Here is a 19909-nt window from a genome sequence, read left to right on the forward strand (position 1 = left end):
CTACTAGGGAGAAGGCAATTCTAGATTTAGTGTTGTGCAATGAACCGGATTTGATCAGGGACCTTGAGGTAAAAGAACCATTAGCAGGTAGTGACCATAATATGATATGTTTTAACCTACAATTTGAGAAGGAGAAGGGAGAATCAGATGTGTATGTATTACAGTTGAACAAAGGGAACTACAGAGCTATGAGGGAGGAGCTGGCCAAAGTTCAATGGAACAATACCCTAGCAGGGAAGACAGTGGAACAAAAATGGCAGGTATTTCTGGGAATAATGCAGAAGGTGCAGGATCGGTTCATTCCAAAGAGGAAGAAAGATCCTAAGGGGAGTAAGGGGTGGCCGTGGCTGACGAGGGAAGTAAAGGGCAGTATAAAAATAAAAGAGAAGAAGTATAACATAGCAAAGATGAGCGGGAAACCGGAGGACTGGGAAGCTTTTAAAGAGCAACAGAAGATAACAAAAAAGGCAATACGCCAAGAAAAAATGAGGTACGAAGGTAAACTAGCCAAGAATATAAACGAGGATAGTAAAACCTTCTTTAGGTATGTGAATAACAAAAAAATAGTTAAGACCAAAATTGGGCCATTGAAGACAGAAACGGGTGAATTTATTATGGGGAACAAGGAAATGGCAGATGAGTTGAACAAGTACTTTGGATCTGTCTTCACTAGAGAAGACACAAACAATCTCCCAGATGTAATAGTGGCCAAAGGAATTAGGGTAAAGGATGAACTGAAGGAAATTTATATTAGGCAAGAAACGGTGTTGGATAAACTGTTGAGTCTGAAGGCTGATAAGTCCCCGGGACCTGATGGTCTGCATCCCAGGGTACTTAAAGAGGTGGCTCTAGAAATCGTGGACATATTGGTAATCATTTTCCAATGTTCTATAGATTCAGGAACAGTTCCTGCTGATTGGAGGGTGGCTAATGTTGTCCCACTTTTCAAGAAAGGAGGGAGAGAGAAAACAGGGAATTATAGACCGGTTAGCCTGACGTCAGTGGTGGGAAAGATGCTGGAGTCAATTATAAAAGAGGAAATTATGACACATTTGGATAGCAGTAGAAGGATCAGTCCGAGTCAGCATGGATTTATGAAGGGAAAATCATGCTTGACTAATTTTCTGGAGTTTTTTGAGGATGTAACTATGAAAATGGACAAGGGAGAGCCAGTGGATGTAGCATACCTGGACTTCCAGAAAGCTTTTGATAAAGTCCCACATAGGAGATTAGTGGGCAAAATTAGGGCACATGGTATTGGGGGCAGAGTATTGACATGGATTGAAAATTGGCTGGCTGACAGGAAACAAAGAGTAGCGATTAACGGGTCCCTTTCGGAATGGCAGGCTGTGACCAGTGGGGTACCGCAAGGTTCGGTGGTGGGACTGCAGCTGTTTACAATATACATTAATGATTTAGATGAAGGGATTAAAAGTAACATTAGCAAATTTGCTGATGACACAAAGCTGGGTGTCAGTGTGAAATGTCAGGAGGATGTTAAGAGAATGCAGGGTGACTTGGACAGGTTGAGTGAGTGGGCAAATGTATGGCAGATGCAGTTTAATGTGGATAAATGTGAGGTTATCCACTTTGGTGGCAAGAACAGGAAGGCAGATTACTATCTAAATGGAGTCAAGTTAGGAAAAGGGGAAGTACAACGAGATCTAGGTGTTCTTGTACATCAGTCAATGAAAGCAAGCATGCAGGTACAGCAGGCAGTGAAGAAAGCTAATGGCATGCTGGCTTTTATAACAAGAGGAATTGAGTATAGGAGTAAAGAGGTCCTTCTGCAGCTGTACAGGGCCCTGGTGAGACCCCACCTGGAGTATTGTGTGCAGTTTTAGTCTCCAAATTTGAGGAAGGACATTCTTGCTATTGAGGGAGTGCAGTGTAGGTCGACAAGGTTAATTCCTGGAATGGTGGGACTGTCATATGTTGGAAGATTGGAGCGACTGGGCTTGTATACACTGGAATTTAGTAGGATGAGAGGGGATCTGATTGAAACATATAAGATTATTAAGGGATTGGACACACTGGAGGCAGGAAGCATGTTCCCGCTGATGGGTGAGTCCAGATCTAGAGGCCACAGTTTAAGAATAAGGGGTAGGCCATTTAGAACAGAGATGCAGAAAAACATTTTCACCCAGAGAGTGGTGGATATGTGGAATGCTTTGCCCCAGAAGGCAGTGGAGGCCAAGTCTCTGGATGCATTCAAGAGAGAGTTAGATAGAGCTCTTATAGATAGCGGGGTCAAGGGATATGGGGAGAGGGCAGGAATGGGGTACTGATTGTGTATGATCACAGTGAATGACGGTGCTGACTAGAAGGGCTGAATGGCCTACTCCTGCACCTACTGTCTACCAAACTGGTGTAACTGGTTAGATAAGGAAACCAGTGAAAAGGTATTGGCTGAGCACCAGTTTTACAAAGAGACTACAGAAGTATAGAACCAAATGTACCGCAAGTTGCTAAAGGTATACAAACAGATGATTATACAAACACATAAGCAACATATAGTAGCTGAAATGACAAATGGAAATCCAGAGCAACACACTAAAAATGCTGGAGGAACTTGGCAGGTCAGGCAGAATCTATGGGAATGGAATAGATGATGCTTTGGGCCAAGACCCTTCATCAGAACTGGAAAAGAATGGGGATAAAGCCAGAATAAAAAGATGGGGTGGGGGGGGGGGGGGGGGAGAGTACAAATCTGGGCCAGAATCTAACAGGTTTTTAGATTAAAAAACAAAGAGGGAGAGGGAAACAAATTTAGGAAATTTGAATCGTGATTACTATGACTGTCTTAAATGAGATAAAATTTCTGATTTTCTGGCAGCAATACAGTGCAAAGACAAGAAACTATGGGCCAGTTAGCTTAACATCACTGGTTGGCCCGTGTCAGGAGAATACCTGGAAAAGGCAGAGTTGACATGGTTTTGTGAAAAAGAATATAGTGTTGAAATTTGTTACTTTTGAAGATAGATCTGGATAGACAGATGGGAGGTGCTTAATTCATTTGATAAGGTGCATCAAGAAAGCTCTCAGCACGAGATAAAGACCTTGTGAGATCAGTCATAGAGGATTTGTTAGCAGACACAAAAAACAAAGAATAGACACCAGAACATTTTCACATTAGCAGGCTGCGAATAGCTGCGCCTAAGGGAACAGTGCTGGGGATTTGACTGTTAACATTAATGCTATTTTAATGATCTAGATGACCGGGTTAAGGTAAAGTCTGGTCATAGTAAAAAAGAATGGGAAAGTGAGCTGATTAGCTTGATTTGTCACGTCTACATCAAAACATCAAAACGCACGAGATATGTCATTTGCACACCGAGCAACAGTCCGAGGATTGTGCTAGGGGCAACCTACAACTGTTGCCATGCTTCCAGCGCCAACATGTCCTGCCCACAACTTACTAGCACTAACCCGTACGCAACATTCCCTCTAATTTTTTTTTTACAGCTGCATCGGCCCACCATTGCTCTGAGCAGGAAATTTTTACACAGCCTGAAAACTGCACAGCATTTTGAATGTTTTTTTTGTAATATGCATATTGTAAATATTTAGAATGAAAATTGAAACATCACATACTTTAGATTTTATTTATTAATTGAAGGGTACAATGAAATGCAGTACAACAAAGAAAATCTTTCACATTTTGTAAACTTAGATGGTGTTGGTGTTCAGCAGGCCGGCAGTTTATTAACAATGAGCCTTCAACTTCCATTCTGTGTTTATTATTACAATTTGTAACCATGTTGTAACTTGAAACACTAACAATGTAAATATGTTGAAGCTCTAAAATATTCCAAAGTGAAGGTTGTGGTTTTATTATTTAGAAAATTTATGGATTATATTCATTAACACATAATTAATTACACGGTATTTCACAATTACATTAACATAGATTTAAAATTATATTAACATAATTTCAAATTTATATTAATATCATATAAAAGAAAATTCCAGCTGCATGGCAACAAAGGCTATGGGTGCAGAAGCATTTCAGTTTCTGTACCCTCACATGTTAGAGGGAACAGTGATCCGTGCATCTTTGGAACATGGGAGGTAACCGGAGCACCCAGAGGAGGAGGAGGAGGCAGAGGTTTTGAACCAGGGTAAGTGAATGAACCCATGTAGTCAGAGAGCAATACAGCAGAGATATGGGCCCTTCAGGTCAAAAACTCCATGCCGACCTTGGCGCCCACCCAGTTAATCCCAATTTCCTGCATTCGACCCATATCTCTCAAAGCCCTGTCCTTCCATAGATCTAAGTGCTTTTTCAACAATATTATTGTACCATCCTCAACCACCTTATCTAGCAATTCATTCTATACTTCACCACCATCTGTGTGAAGAATTTCCCCTCCAGTCCCTTTTAAATCTTTCCCTTCTCACCCTAAATCTATACACCCTATTACCATCTACTTTTATCTATGCCTCCCATAATTTTAAACATTTTATATAGTTGCCTATTGTTCTTATACATTTGAAGGTATAGACTTATCCTAGCCAACCTTTCCCTATAAACTCAAAAGTCCTTTAGTCTTCACAACATCCTCATCAATTTCATCTGCACTCTTTTGAGTATGGCCACACCTTTCCTGTAACTGGGTGACCTACTCATCTCCTGATTAAGTGGAGACACAAGAGATTGCAGATTGCATCTTTCCTGTAACAAGGTGCCCAAAACTGAGGTGACCTATTCATCTCCTCATTAAGTGGAGACACAAGAGATTGCAGATGTAGGAACCTGGAGCATAAAACAAACTGCTGGAGGATCTCAGCAGGTCAAACAGCATTTGTGGAGGCAGAGGGATGGTCGATGTTTCAGGCCAAGTCCCTGCATCAAGACTGAGGGTGTAGAGGAGAGATCATCAGCAGAAGAGGAAAGGTTGAGGTGGAGCTGATAGGTGATCAATGGAATAGGGTCAGGATTTCTTTGAGTTATACAGTACATAAACAGGATCTTTGGCCCAATTTAACCATGTTTACTAAAATGTCTACTTGAGCTAGTCACATTTGCCTGCTTTTGGTCTGTATCTCTTTAGATCTTTGATAAAATAGGTGAAGTGGGGGGGGGTGTGATGGGCAGATGGAAAGGGTTGGGGGAGTAATTTATAGATAGAGGCTGATGGGCGATAGGTGGAAACATTCAAGAGAAAAGGTAAGAAATGGATTTGGTTGGATGGAGTCAGGTGGTGGTATAGGCAAGTGGAAGTGATCAGTTAAAGAAGGGTTGATGAACAGATTGAACCATAGCCTAGGAAGGATAGACCAAGGGAGAAGAAAGCCAGGAGGATAGGTGCATGGGTGATGGGCAGATGGAAGCAGGTGGGGGAGGGTAGGTAAGGTAGGGTGGGGACTGGAAAAGTCTAAGTGTATGCACAGGTGCAATGAAAATATTGCCTGCAGTAACACCACAGGCATACAGCACATTCTTAAGAGGAAAAAAAAGATAAATTGAACATAAATTATATGCAATTTTTAGAAGAAAGAACACAATTAGAACAAAACTAATGATCAGTAGTCGTACTTTTGCTAAACTCTAGTGATTCAGGTTATATTGGTGGGTTCAAGAACCAAATAGTTGAATGACAGTAGTTATTCTTGAACCTGCTGGTGTGGGACTTCAGGCTTCTGTACCTCCTGCCCGATGCTAGTCCTCAGAAGATGGTATGGCCTGGATGGTGGGGATTTTTGATAAAGGATGTTGCTTCTTCAGGCGTCCCCACCCGTAGATACTACCAGTAGTGGCGAGAGATGCGCCCGTAATGTATTGGACAGAGTCCATTACTCTGTAATTTCTTATTGTACATTCCCATGCATTGGAGCTGCCGTACCACATCTTGACGCAAGCAGGACACTTAGAATTGCACATCTGTAGAAGTTTGTTAGAATGTCAGCTGACAAGCCGAACCTCCTGAGAAAGAAATGTCACTGATATGCTTTCCTTGTGATCGCATCTCCGAATGATCGCTGAACGGCGCCGGCTCACACCCAGACTTTCTGCTCGCGCGTCAGCCACACAGAGTGTGTGAGCTATCCGTTCAATCAGCTTCAGCCCGAGCCGGGACATTGTCCCAGAATCTCAGCACCGCCAGCATCCCAGTCAGTGGGTACTCGCGGGCGAGGGGATAAAGAAGGAGGCTGAGAGGAAGAAGAGGGGAGGGAGGGAGTGGGGATGGAGGGAGGGAAGGGGAGGGGAAATTGGAGTGGGTGGGAGGGAGGTAGGATCGGGGAAGGGGAAAGGAGGAGAGGAAGCAGAGGTATGGGGAGCAGTCAATGTGCTGTAAATCCGGTGCGGAGGTGGGAACAATAACCCTGGAATATGTCATACATTTATTTTCGTTTAAATGTTTCGTTTGACTGTTAGTTTTACTTTATTCATTTGAATTTGTTTGACATTCTCTTATTTCGCAGCAGTTTCCATTAACCCGCTGACCCGAGCGCTTTCAATGGTCTCCGCTGTGTCCCGTTTACTTAGTCCGGGCGGTCAGTGGGGAGTTCACACGCCGCCGCTGTCAACTGCGTCTCACTCTCTGAAGAAGTGACTAATCACCTCCGGGGGACCGGGCGCGTCCGGCGCAGGTGGAAGGGGTCCCAGTGAAGACAGGCTCCGATCGGTGGAATTGCGGAGATGGCCGTCCGCTGCCTTGGGCTCCTGCTATGCTGTGCCCTGCTCGGCTCTGCCCATACCCTGGTGAGTAGCGAACCCAACCACTGATGTTACCGGCAGATCAACACTTCTGCATCCTCCCTGCCAGCGGTTGGGCAGAGGTGGGAATAGGGTATCTGTGCCAGACGGGGTAGGTTGTGCCTCCAAGGACAGTGATGGTGACAGGTGCTTAGCAGGATAGCTTCCTAGTCAGCCCTCTTGGGCTTCGTTTTATCGGGGAGGGCGCTCAGATTTTGGTTTTATGGCTCCCGGTTGTGTGAATCGCCTTAGATGTGGTGAACATCTGGATTGGGAAGAGTCAGGACGGTGTCTGTAACTGACGCCATATACCGGTGTTTGAGAAAAGATTAGTAACTGGTCCTCTTGGAAATCACTCTTAAAATCGAAAGGATCCTTAGCACCAAATGTCAAAGTTAGCAAACAGTAAGAAGTATTAATCAACATAACCTAATCTTCCAAGGTGGTTGGAAGACCTAAAGTCAACAAAGTTATGAAATCACAGAAGGATGGAAGGAGTCCATTCAGCCCATCAAATCTGGACTGTCTCTGTGATGTGCATTCCAGTTGGTCTCAATACTTCACACTACTATACCCTCATCTCTGTAAACAGGGAGAACAACCTCGGCATCTCCAGAGCATTCGTACAACTAAAAAGTCTCATCTCTGGGATCCACTGCATTCTTCCCTAAAGTCCACTGTGGAGAACAGGACACAGTCCTCCTGCTGTGACCATTCTATAAACTTCACAGTGATGTCCTTGCTCCTCTCACTTTATTTTAAAAGACTGCAGACTTTTGAATCATCCATCCATATTCCAGGGGCAAGTTTTAATATCTTTTCACAAACAATTCAATCTGACAGTCCAACCATTCCTGCATTAACCCTACAACCAGAAGCAAGAGTGGAAATACGACCATGGTAGTTAGATAAATAGTTTAAATAAATTAAATTGAATTGCAGGTGCACTGGCAGATATACTTAAAATGTCAGTATCTACGGGTGAGGTGCTGGAGGATTGGAGGATAGCTCATATTGTTCCGTTGTTTAAAAAAGGCTCTAAAGCTAATCCAGGAAACTATAGGCCGGTAAGTTTGACGTCGGTAGTAGGTAAATTATTGGAAGGAGTACAAAGAGATAGGATCTACAAGTATTTGGATAGACAGGGTCTTATTAGGGAGAGTCAACATGGCTTTGTGCGTGGTAGGTTATGTTTAACAAATCTATTAGAGTTTTTCGAGGAGGTTACCAGGAAAGTGGATGGAGGGAAGGCAGTGAATGTTGCCTACATGGACTTCAGCAAGGCCTTTGACAAGGTCCTGCATGGGAGGTTAGTTAGGAAGATTCAGTCGCTAGGTATATGTGGTGAGGTAGTAAATTGGATTAGACATTGGCTCAATGGGAGAAGTCAGAGAGTGGTAGTGGAGGATTGCTTCTCTGAGTGGAGGCCTGTGACTAGTGGTGTGCCACAGGGATCGGTGCTGTGCCCATTGTTATTTGTCATCTATATCAATGATCTGGATGATAATGTGGTAAATTGGATCAGCAAATTTGCTGATGATAGATAGATAGATAGATACTTTATTCATCCCCATGGGGAAATTCAACTTTTTTTTTCCCAATGTCCCATACAAATGATACAAAGATTGGAGGTGTAGTGGACAGTGAAGAAGGTTTTCAAAGCTTGCAGAGGGATTTGGACCAGTTGGAGGAATGGGCTGAAAAATGGCAGATGGAGTTTAATGCAGACAAGTGTGAGGTATTGCACTTTGGAAGGACAAACCAAGGTAGAACGTATAAGGTAAATGGTAGGACACTGAGGAGTGCAGTAGAACAGAGGGATCTGGGAATACAGATACAAAATTCCCTAAAAGTGGCGTCACAAGTAGATAGGATTGTAAAGAGAGCTTTTGGTACATTGGCCTTTATAAATCAAAGTTTTGAGTATAAGAGTTATAATGTTATGGTGAGGTTGTATAAGGCATCGGTGAGGCCGAATTTGGAGTATTGTGTGCGGTTTTGGTCACTGAATTAGAGGAAGGATATTAATAAGGTTGAAAGAGTGCAGAGAAGGTTTACAATGATGTTGCCGGGACTTGAGAAACTGAGTTACAGAGAAAGGTTGAATAGGTTAGGACTTTATTCCCTGGAGCATAGAAGAATGAGGGGTGATTTGATAGAGGTGTATAAAATTATGATGGGTATAGATAGAGTGAATGTAAGCAGGCTTTTTCCACTGAGGCTAGGGGAGAAAAAACCAGAGGACATGGGTTAAGGGTGAAGGGGGAAAAGTTTAAAGGGAATATTAGGGGGGGTTTCTTCACACAGAGAGTGGTGGGAGTGTGGAATGAGCTGCCAGATGAAGTGGTAAATGTGGGCTCACTTTTAACATTTAAGAAAAACTTGGACAGGTACATGGATGAGAGGTGTATGGAGGGATATGGTCCAGGTGCAGATCAGTGGGACTAGGCAGAAAAATGGTTTGGCACAGCCAAGAAGGGCCAAAAGGCCTGTTTCTGTGCTGTAATGTTCTATGGTTCTAAATAAAATACGGGAATTCATTGTTAAAAAGATAGTACGATCACCAAGGAACTACCAGATTGTTGTAAAAACCCATTTTGTTCACATGCCCTCTAGGAAGGAAATGTGCTATCCTTGCCAGTTCTGCTCAATACCAGAGTCCAGACACACCAATGCTCTCCTTGGTTTTGGGAATCAGGACTGGTCAATCAACCCTGCCTTGCCAGTGACATTCCAAATCCATGAGGGCAATGAGTACAAATGTCTGTTTATTGATTTTAAATAGCTTGAATTGTAAATACATAACAAACCCTTTCCTCATTATGCAGTTGAACATATCAAACATTTATTAACTAGATCCTAGAAGTATAATGGTAATTCTAATTATGGTGGACCATTTAATTTGAATTTGAATTTAGACTTCTGTAACCTTCTACTTTATCTCACATTTGGTGCCTGTGTGATTGTCCTATTCTATTTGTTTAATTAATTGTATTTCAAGAAGTTAATTTCTGTGTGGAACAGTCAAAGCTTTGAACAAAAATTTTCATCAGCGGCCATGCAGTACCACAAAGAGTGATTTCACCACTGCAGGTACAAGATGACTATATCAGCCTGGTTAAGACACTGTATCTTGATCTTCAATTCTATGCACCACTAATTCATTGGTCCTGTTCTACTTTATACCCTGGCTCACATTTTCTCATTCAATTTATTCATTCCTTTATCACACCATTGTATTCAGGAGTCGTGCAAAAACTTTACCATCTAATAAATATTAGATCAGGTTCTGCATTACCCTTGTAAAATCATTTGTAAAAGATTGGATGTTTAGTTACCTTCAACAGAACTATGTCCTCTGCCTAGCTTCAAGCTGCACTGGCTTATTGGTGTGAGAGGGCTCTTCACTGATCTTCAACTTGTATTAGGAAATTCTTTTATTGGAACAACACTCCATCCACCAGAAGAAGCGGGATATCCCAGTGGCACACGCATTTTAATTCCACTTCCCAATCCCATTCCGATATGTCAATCCATGGCCTCCTCTACTGTCATGATGTTGGAAGAACAACACCTCATATTCCATCTGGGTAGCCTCCAACCTGATGGCATGAGCAACGATTTCTCAACCTTCCATTAATGCACCCCTTCACCAATTCCCAGCCCCTTTCTCCTCTCTCACCTTAACTCCTTGCCTGCCCACCACCTCCTTCTGGTGCTTCTCCCCCCACCCCACATTTCTTTCTTCCATGGACTTCTGTCCTTTCCTATTACGAGGGGTGATTGACAAGTTCATGGCCTAAGGTAGAAGGAGTCAATTTTAGAAAACCAAGCACATTTATTTTTCAACATAGTCTCCTCCTACATTTATACACTTAGTCCAACGGTCATAGAGCATACTGATCTTGGACCTCCAGAAAGTGTCCACAGCATGGGTGATTGATAAGTTCGTGGCCTAAGGTAGAAGGAGATAATTATACAGCTCTTGTTACAAGCACATCCAGTTCAACACTTTGAGTGATTATGCAGAAAGTTTGAAGTTAATAAATCATCTCCTTCTACCTTAGGCCACAAACTTATCAATCACCCCTGATGATTGATTAAACAACATTTTCATAGAGTCAACATATCCTTCAACTTCTTTTACCAGGGAAAAAGACCTTGGCAATTGTGGGGATGACTTACAGTCCATTGAAAAGATTGAGCATATAGACATTAAGAAAGAGGAGGTGCTGGAGCTTTTGGAAAGCATCGAGTTGGATAAGTTTCCAGGACCAGACAAAATGTACTCCAGGCTACTGTGGGAAGTGAGGGAGGAGATTGCTGAGCGTCTGGCAATGATCTTTGTATCATCAACAAGGACAGGAGAAGTACCGGAGGACTGGAGGGTTGCAAATGTTGTTCCCTTGTTCAAGAAAGGGAGTAGAGATAACCCAGGAAATTATAGACCAGTGAGTCTGACTTCAATGGTGAACAAGTCGTGGAGAAGATCCTGAAAGTCAGGATTTATGAACATTTGGAGAGACATAATCTGATTAAGGATAGTCAGCATGGCTTTGTCAAGGGCAGGTCATGCCTTACGACCCTGATTGAATTTTCTGAGGATGTAACAAAACACATTGATGAAGGTAGAGCAGTGGATGTGGTGTATATGGATTTCAGTAAGGCATTTGATAAGGTACCCCTTGCAAGGCTCCTTCAGAAAGTAAGGAGGCATGGGATCCAAGGAGACTTTGCTTCATGAATCCAGAAAATGGTTTGCCCACAGAAGGCAAAGGGTAGTTGTAGCTGGTTTGTATTCTGCATGGAGATTGGTGACCAGTGGTGTGCCTCAGGGATCTGTTCTGTGACCCCTCCTCTTCGTGATTTTTATAAATGACCTAGTTGAAGAAGAAGGGTGGTTTAGTAAGTTTGCTGATGACGCAAAAGTTGGGGGTGCTGTGGATAGTTTGGAGGGTTGTCAGAGGTTACAGCGAGACATTGATAGGATGCAGAACCGGGCTGAGAAGTGGCAGATGGAGTTCAACCCAGATAAGTGTGAGGTGGTTCATTTTGGTAGGTCAAATATGATGGCAGTATATAGTATTAATGGTAAGACTCTTGGCAGTGTGGAGGATCAGAGGGATCTTGGGGTCCGAGTCCATAGGACATTCAAAGCTACTGCACAGGTTGAGAGTGTTGTTAAGAAGATGCATGGTGTGTTGGCATTCATCAACCATGGGATTGAGTTCAAGAGCTGTGAGGTAATGTTACAGCTATACAAGACCTTGGTCAGACCCCACTTGGAGTACTGTATTTAGTTCTGGTCACCTCACTACAGGAAGGATGTGGATACTACAGAGAGAGTGCAGAGGAGATTTACAAGGATGTTGCCTGGATTGGGGAGCATGCCTTATGGTAAAAGGTTGAGTGAACTTGGCCTTTTCTCTTTGGAGCGGCAGAGGATGAGAGGTGACCTGATAGAAGTGTATAAGATGATGAGGGGCATAGCCAGAGGCGTTTTCCCCAGGGCTGAAATGGCTAACACAAGGGGGCATAGTTTTAAGGTGCTTAGAAATAGGTACTGAGGAGATGTCAGGGGTAAGTTTTTCCACACAGAGAGTGGTGGGTGTGTGGATTGCACTGTCAGTGCCGGTGGTGGAAGCGGATACAATAGGGTCTTTTAAGAGCCTCTTAGATAGGTACATGGAGCTTTAAAATAGGTTACGTGCTGGGGGAATTCTAGGTAGTCTCTAGAGCAGGTTACATGGTTGGCACAACATTGTGGGCTGAAGGGCCTGTAATGTGCTGTAAATTTCTCTGTTCTATGTTCTTTCTGTATTATCTACTTAAACTGCTTTGCAATCAATGTTCTCAAACACTACTTATGGCAACAAGCTCTACGTTCTTAGCTCCCTTGGAGAAAAGATATTTCTGCATAATTCTGTACTCAGATAATAAGGGGACTGTCTTCAATCCTAATTTTGGTCTCTCTAATTTTGGAGATATTTTCTTCAAGTTAGCTTACCAAAAACTTCCTCGATTTTAGTAACCTCGATTAGATCATGTCCCTGCTTTCTCCTTTCCAAAGAAAAATATCTATGCTAATCACTATTTCCAGATATATCCACCTTCTCAATCGAAGTATCATTTTTTGATTTTGTACACATACCCCAGTGTTTCTATATTCTTATGTTATGAGTTCAAAACACTAAGTCATCTAAAGTTCAGCATGTTTAAACCTATCTTTTCTGCTTTTTAACTCAGACTTTCTAACCTGAACCCAGTGCTAACTTTTATGGCAGAGTTAACCTGTGTCATCACTGGACATCATACAGTTGTAGAATGGGCCAGCACAGAGGCAGCTGTCCTCTCCCAAGTTACCCTCTCCAAACCTCTCCCTCAAATATTTCATGATTTAAATATTGTTTCTTTTTATGGTACTGAAACACATCTCATAGCTAGTCAATTACTCAAGGTCTTTCACATTCAAAAGGGAAAGGAACTCAAGTCTCCAAGCCACACATTTACGTCGAGTCACACGTGCATCAGATTACATGCTTGCATCTCTTGGCCACTGAATGTACAATGATACCAGATGTCTCCGGAGTTCTCCTCAGCATTACATACTGTACTTCACGTTCCTTTCCTCAACCAGCACCTAAACAACTCTAACAATACTGAATATTCGTATAACAAAGATTGGAACACTTGTAACATTCAAACATGCTAAAGTTTAGGGAAAAGAATGTACATGTTGACAAGCCCCAGCAAATTTCAAAAACTGCAGTCATGCAAAACAATCGCAACCAGAAGTCATGGTACATATTGGTACCAACAACATAGGTAGGAAAAGCATGGGGGTCCTGAAGAGAGATAAGGAGAGCTAGGTAGGAAACTGAAAAGCATGACCTCCAAGGTATTAATTTCTGGATTGGTGCCTGTGCCATGCACCAGTGAGGGTAGGAATAGGATGATTTGGCAGATGAATGCCTGCTGAGGAACTGGTGCAGGGGGCAAGGCTTCAGATTTCAAGATCACTGGGATCTCTTCTGGGGAAGTTATGACCTGTACAAAAAGGAATTTTCAGGATTAAATTCATTTTGCCATTACCCTGGCCAATTTTCTGGTTGATCAATGTTACAATGTAGTCTTAAACAATCCTCCTCACTGTCAACAATACTGCAATTTTTTTTTATGCCACCTGAAAATTTACTAAGCATGCTTCCTACATTCACATCAGAACCAGTAATACACAGTATATAAAACAAGGTGGAGGACACAGGCAGCAACCCTCTGCGATCACCCTCTGTCTCCCATTACCAGCTGGGACCTTGTCAAAGGTCCATGTAGACCACCTGCACTGCATTTTCTCTGTATCTGTTACACTTTATTCTGCATTCTGTTATTGTTCTACTTTGTGCTGCCACAATGGACTGTGTAATGAATTGATCTGTATATGTAATGGGTAATCACTTTCAAGGGTCCAAGAAGCTTATAGCTAACCTCAGCTCTCTAGCACAGCAGCATGGCCTTTCCAAAGGGTCAGATTTGCCTGCGACAAAGTTAAACTTCTAACAAATATTCCTTGCTCAGGATTCTGTTCTAAACAAGAACCAGTCTTCAATTCTTAGTGTAAATTACAAACAACCTGTCTGAAGTTAAAAGGACAGCTTTGCAAACAAAAAACACTGTCAGCACAGGCTGCTGGCCCATAATGGGTGGTTCAAGAGATTTGGTTTACAAAGTGAAGTGACCATGAGGCATTCTGGTCTGCATAAGCTAAATGTAAGACAATGGAGTTATGTTAATTGCTCTACACCAAATCAGGTAACTACAGCTAAGTTATTTGCATCATTGTGATAGAGATCAAGGAAGGTCCCAGGCCAGATTTATTTTGTCATTTAGCACATCAAACATAACCACAGGTATGATCAATCAATAGTTGGGATATTTGTGTACAGGGAGAGTTAGCCCACACAGTATTAAGTTTGGGTGTCTGGGATCTCTGTCCCCAGAAGCTTTTTCACATCTATGTGAATTACTTTGTCGCAGCAAAGGTTATCTGAGAAACATTTTGTGCTAATAATGTCAACTAGTAGCAAAACAGTATAAATACTAGAAACATGTGGATTGTCAGGAATGAGAAGGAGAATGATAGAAGAGGGAAAGAGGAGGGAGAGAACTATTGGAAATCGGTGAATTCAATGTTCATGCCATCAGGTTGGAGGCTACCTTGTCAGAATATGAGCTCTTACTCCTCTGGCCTGAGGTTGGCCTCATCATGGCAAAAGAGGCAGCCATGGACCGACACATCTGAACAGGAATGGGAATTGGAATTAAAATGTTTGACCACAGGGAAATCCCACTTTTTGCAGATGGAGCGGAGGCGCTCAAAAAAACGGTCCCCAATCTACATTGTATCTCACCAATGTAGAGGAGGCTGTATCAGGAGTACCGAACACAATAGATGTCCCCAACAGATTCACAGATGAGGTGTTGCCTCACCTGGAAGAACTGTTTGGGGCCCTGAATGGAGGTGAGGGAGGAGGTGAAAGGGCAGGTGTAGTACTTTGGCCACTTGATGGGATAAGTGCTGGGAGGGAGAGTAGTGTGGAGGGATGAATGAACAAGGGAATCATGAAAGGAGTGATCCCTATGGAAAACACAGAGTTGGGGGGTGGTAAAGATTGAGTTTAGGACTTTGCAAACAGTGAACCCAAAATTATCACATATGAACAGGATTCAAGTATAGCTTTTTTCTGTACCTTGTGACAATAATAAACCAATTTCAACTCACCATGCTACCCTCATCAATATATTAAGTTACCTCTTCAAAAACTTCATTAAATTATTCAGATTTGATCTCCCACCTACAACCCCCAATTAAGCCCTGACTTTCTAAGTGTAGATACTGTACATCATTTTTTCTAATAATTTCCCTTAATAACCTCAGTTATCTCTGTTCTCTTCTAGAATAAAACAGTCATTTGGCATCTTACCTCTACGTAGTGAAAATTTAACTATCTCCTTACAGCCCAGCGGCCTTCTCCTTTGCTCTCCTGAAGCAGCCTGGAATACCTCTCACCAGGCCCTAGGGGTTTATCTACCCCTATGCTCACTAATACATCCAATGCATCCTTTTTTAAATTTAATGTCCTCTTGGATTTCACTGTCCCAATTGAAATCTCCCAACTTTGCTCTCTTCTTTCTAGGCATTTGCAGCTGAGAAGTTCCTCTTGAGCCCTGAAGTGCTGCCCCCAATTTCAGTGCTTCAGCCTTACATATACTTTTGCATAATTAAACAACAGTGTGGAGGTGGTCAGAGTGCTCTTTCTCAATTGATGACTCTGCCTCCCTCAACTACAATCCCACTTTTTCCATATGTATTAGTCTTGCACCATGCCCTAATATCAGCTCAGTCCATTGGTTTGAGGACCCCAGTTGATGGAGAGTCTCCGATTCCTACCACCTGTTTTGAGAAGAACTACTTCTCGGTCTTAAGTCTGAATTATGTTAATCTCATTTTGTGCTCGTTTTTCTTGAATTCTCCGCCCAGGAAAAGTGACCCTCATGACCCTCTCCTATGGAGAGATACAGCATGGTGAAGGCTCTTCAAACCTCCAAGTCTGTGGTGACCATCAATCACCTAACTACACCAATCCTACATTAATCCTCTTATCAACTTCCAATTCTTTTCTTTTCTATGTTCTAATTTCTCCCCAGATTCTATCCCTCACCAGCACAGAAGGAGCAATTAATCCACTGACCCATGCATCTTTGGAATGTGGAGAAAATCCACACAGTCACAGGGAGAACATGCAAACTCCATGTTGGCAGCACTGGAGGTCAGGATTGAGCCATATAGCTGTGAGGCAGTGGCCCTAGCAGCTGCACTCTGCCATCCATAAATCTCTCTATGCTTAAACATTTTGTCACATCACCTCTCAATTTTCCAAATTCACCTGTACAAACCAAGTTACTACATCCTTTGGCAACACGAGTGAATCTGCAGATGCTGGAAATAAATAAAAAACACAAAATGCTGGCAGAACTCAGCAGGCCAGCATTTTGTGTTTTTTATTTACTACATCCTTTATTTTGTTGCTCTTTAGCCCTGCAGTTGTACAGGTGACTCTCCACAGTGGTATATTAGACCAAAGCTCCACACATCCTTTCCTAAGTGTAAAGTACACTGAACAATCTGCTGATACTTTAGTCACACTGAATATTTAATAAAAGTGTCATCCACCAGATGTTAGTCTCTTCAAACCCCTCTTTAGTTTATGTAGCTGCCTTGATGCTTTTGCTTGTTACGTGTTACTGATTGTTACTCATCGTTCAGCTTGTCAGTTTAATATAAAGAAATGTTACAGGCTTGTGTAAGCTGCATACAACGCATGGGAGACTGATTATACACAGAGTGCACTAGCCATAAATGTGCCACTTGTCAAATGAGTCAGACTGCTACTAGAGAAACAGGAGCAGTCATGTGTTTCTTTATAGTTATCTAAGCAGTACCTTAATACTGGAACTCATGTGCATTTGAATCAGTCTGAGTCCTTGGATGAGTTAATATCACTGTCACCTTAATCTCACCAACTGCACTACCAAATCCTGATAGTCATCAGATAGAACAAAGTAAAGAAGCTCTTTGGCTCATGATATCTGTGCTGACTGTGATGCTAAATTAACCAAACCTATCTGCCTACACATGATCCATATCCCTACATTCCTCACTTGCTCATGTAACTGTCAAAAAACCTTTTTAATTGGATCTGCCTCCACTATTTCCCCTGGCAGCTCATTATATGCACTTACCACTCTCCATGTATCAAAACTTACCCAACACATCCCCCTCTTCCCATGCTCTCCGGTATTTGACATTTCCATCCTGGGAAAAAGACTTTGATTATCAACCCCATCTCTATCTCTCACAATTTTATAAACCTCTATTAAATCTCTCCCCCCCCCCCCCCCAGCTTAAGACTCTCAGGGTAAACTACCCAAGTTTGTCAACCTCTCCTTATAGCTAAGGCAGCATCCTGGTGAAACTCTTCTGCATCCTCTTCAAAGCCTCCACCATCCTTCCTGTAATGGACTGACCAGAACTGAACACAATATTCTAAAGGGGGCTAATCAAACATGATTTTGTGACTAATTCTCAATACCTGAACAATGAAGGCAAGCATGCTGTACACCTCTTTACCATGCTATCCATTTATGTTGCTACTTTCATGGAACTGTGGGCTTGCACCCCAAAATCCCTCAGTGCTTTTAAGAGCCCTGTTACGTACTGTATACTTTCCACTTATATTTGACCTCTCAAAGTTCATCACTTCACACTGGCTTGAATTAAACTCCATTTGTTATTTCTCCACCCATCTCTGTAACTGATTTATATCCTGCTGAACCTTTTGAGGACCTTCTTCACTGTCCACAACTCCACCAATTTTAGGTGTTGTTAAGAAACTTACTAATAAGCTCCTCTACATTTTTATCGAAGTCAGATACATAAAAAGCACTGATCCCTGCAGAACACCACTGGTCACTCTTTCAGCGCTAGCCTCTGTCTTCTATGGCCAAGCCAATTTTGAATCCAATCCACTAAAATCCCATGCATCTTTATTAATTAAACTAGCCTACCACAAGGAACTTGTGAAATGCCTTGCTAAAGTCCACATAGACAACATCCACTGTCGAAGTCTCATAAACTACCTTCATCACCTCAAGTTTGTAAGACATGACCTTCCCCACACAAAGGCATGCTGACTATCCTGAATAGGAACATGCTTTTCCAAATGTGAGTAAATCCTATCACTAAGAGCCCTCCCCAGTCTATTATTTACTGGATTATCCCAAATGCCTTCTTGAACAACAAAACAACAATGTCTACATGCTAACCTGGGACCTCATGTGCAGCTAGAGAGAATACAAAGATTTTTGTCATTGTCTATTTACAATTGTCTCACTGTGAGCGTAGATACCATTCCTGTATTCCACTCTGTTGTTCTGCTGTTGGACGGCTGTATAACACAACAGAGCCACAAGAGATTCTGCAATCCTGCTGATGCTGCAAATCTGGACCAACACACATAAAATGCTTGAGGAACTCAACAGGTCAGGCAGCATCTATGGAGGGAAAAGAGAATAATGTGAGAAGCTGAAAGTTTAACCTTTTTCCCTCTTCCACCTATCACCTCCCAGATTCTCATATTATTCTTTCCTCCACCACCACCCTCATGCCTTCACCCCTCATCTGGATTCACCTATCACTTGCCAGCATGTGAGCCCCCCCCCCCCCCCGCTTCCTCTACCCTTTTATTCTGGCTTCTGCCCCCTTCCTTTCTGGGGCTGATGCACTGTCTTAGCCCAAAACATCGACTGTTAATTTTCCTCCATAGATGCTACCTGACCTGCTGTGTTCCTCCAGTGTTTTGTGTGTGCTGAGGCAATATATTACAAGTCCATTCTCGTGCAAGTGATCAAAGTGATCGTACTGTTGCTAAACTGTACTGGTGATTAGGGTTTGCCAGTTGATTCAAGAACCAAATGGTTGAATGGTAGCTGTTCCTGAACCTGATGGTGTGGGACTTCAGTCTCCTGTACAGAAAATTGAAAAATAAAATGTGCCATTGAGAGGGAGGGAAAGAGGGAGAAGGAGAGGGGGAGCGGGGGAGAGAGAGAGAGATTTAGGGACAGAGAGGGGGAGAGACAGACTGACTAAGGGATTTAAAGCAGGACTTCCAGAGTTTACATTGACAGGTGGAGGCAGTGCAGGTTAGCAAGTGTGGGTCTGATAGAGAATTGTGACCCAGAGGAAATTAGAAAATTAGTGACCATGGTACAGTGAGGAAGGAATAGAGAGAAATACTAGTGACAGATGATTAAAAAAACACAAAATTGTTACAGCAGCCGCCGTCTGAACGGACAGTGTCAGAGTGGTGATCTTGAGTCTTTAGCTCTTTGAAGCTTCACTCAGAGAAAGCAAAGAAAAAACTCAAGCTCAGCTAGGACAGTAGAGATGCCAGGCAGGATAATGAAATGGTCTTCTCACAGGATGTAGGAAGGCAAGGAAACCTCCAGTGCCCCTGACCACTACAACTGTGAGAAGTGCATCCAGCTGCAGCTTCTAACAATCTGTGTTAAGGTGTTGGAGGTGAAACTGGATGAACTCTGGATCATTCTGGAGGCTGAGGGGGTAACAGACAGGACATATACAGAGGTAGT

At 42.6% G+C, this 19909-nt stretch overlaps 1 protein-coding gene across 4 annotated transcripts in view; it reads left to right on the plus strand.

Annotated features, from left to right (window-relative positions):
• Positions 1 to 5877: 5877 nt before the first annotated feature.
• The window catches only part of LOC140741558 (parathyroid hormone/parathyroid hormone-related peptide receptor-like), a 60642-nt gene continuing 46610 nt past the window's right edge, over positions 5878 to 19909 (plus strand). For 2 of the 4 annotated variants that reach the window (XM_073071856.1, XM_073071859.1), the window contains exons 1-2: positions 6238 to 6312; positions 6427 to 6706. In XM_073071856.1, the coding sequence (XP_072927957.1) occupies positions 6644 to 6706 (63 nt within the window). In that variant the 5' untranslated portion in view covers positions 6238 to 6312; positions 6427 to 6643. Of the gene's footprint in view, positions 6119 to 6237; positions 6313 to 6426; positions 6707 to 19909 lie in introns of those variants that run through there. The other 2 variants (XM_073071857.1, XM_073071858.1) reach the window with 2 other exon arrangements.

This window comes from Hemitrygon akajei, chromosome 18, assembly GCF_048418815.1.
Source record: "Hemitrygon akajei chromosome 18, sHemAka1.3, whole genome shotgun sequence".
In the NCBI taxonomy this organism is placed as follows: domain Eukaryota; kingdom Metazoa; phylum Chordata; class Chondrichthyes; order Myliobatiformes; family Dasyatidae; genus Hemitrygon; species Hemitrygon akajei.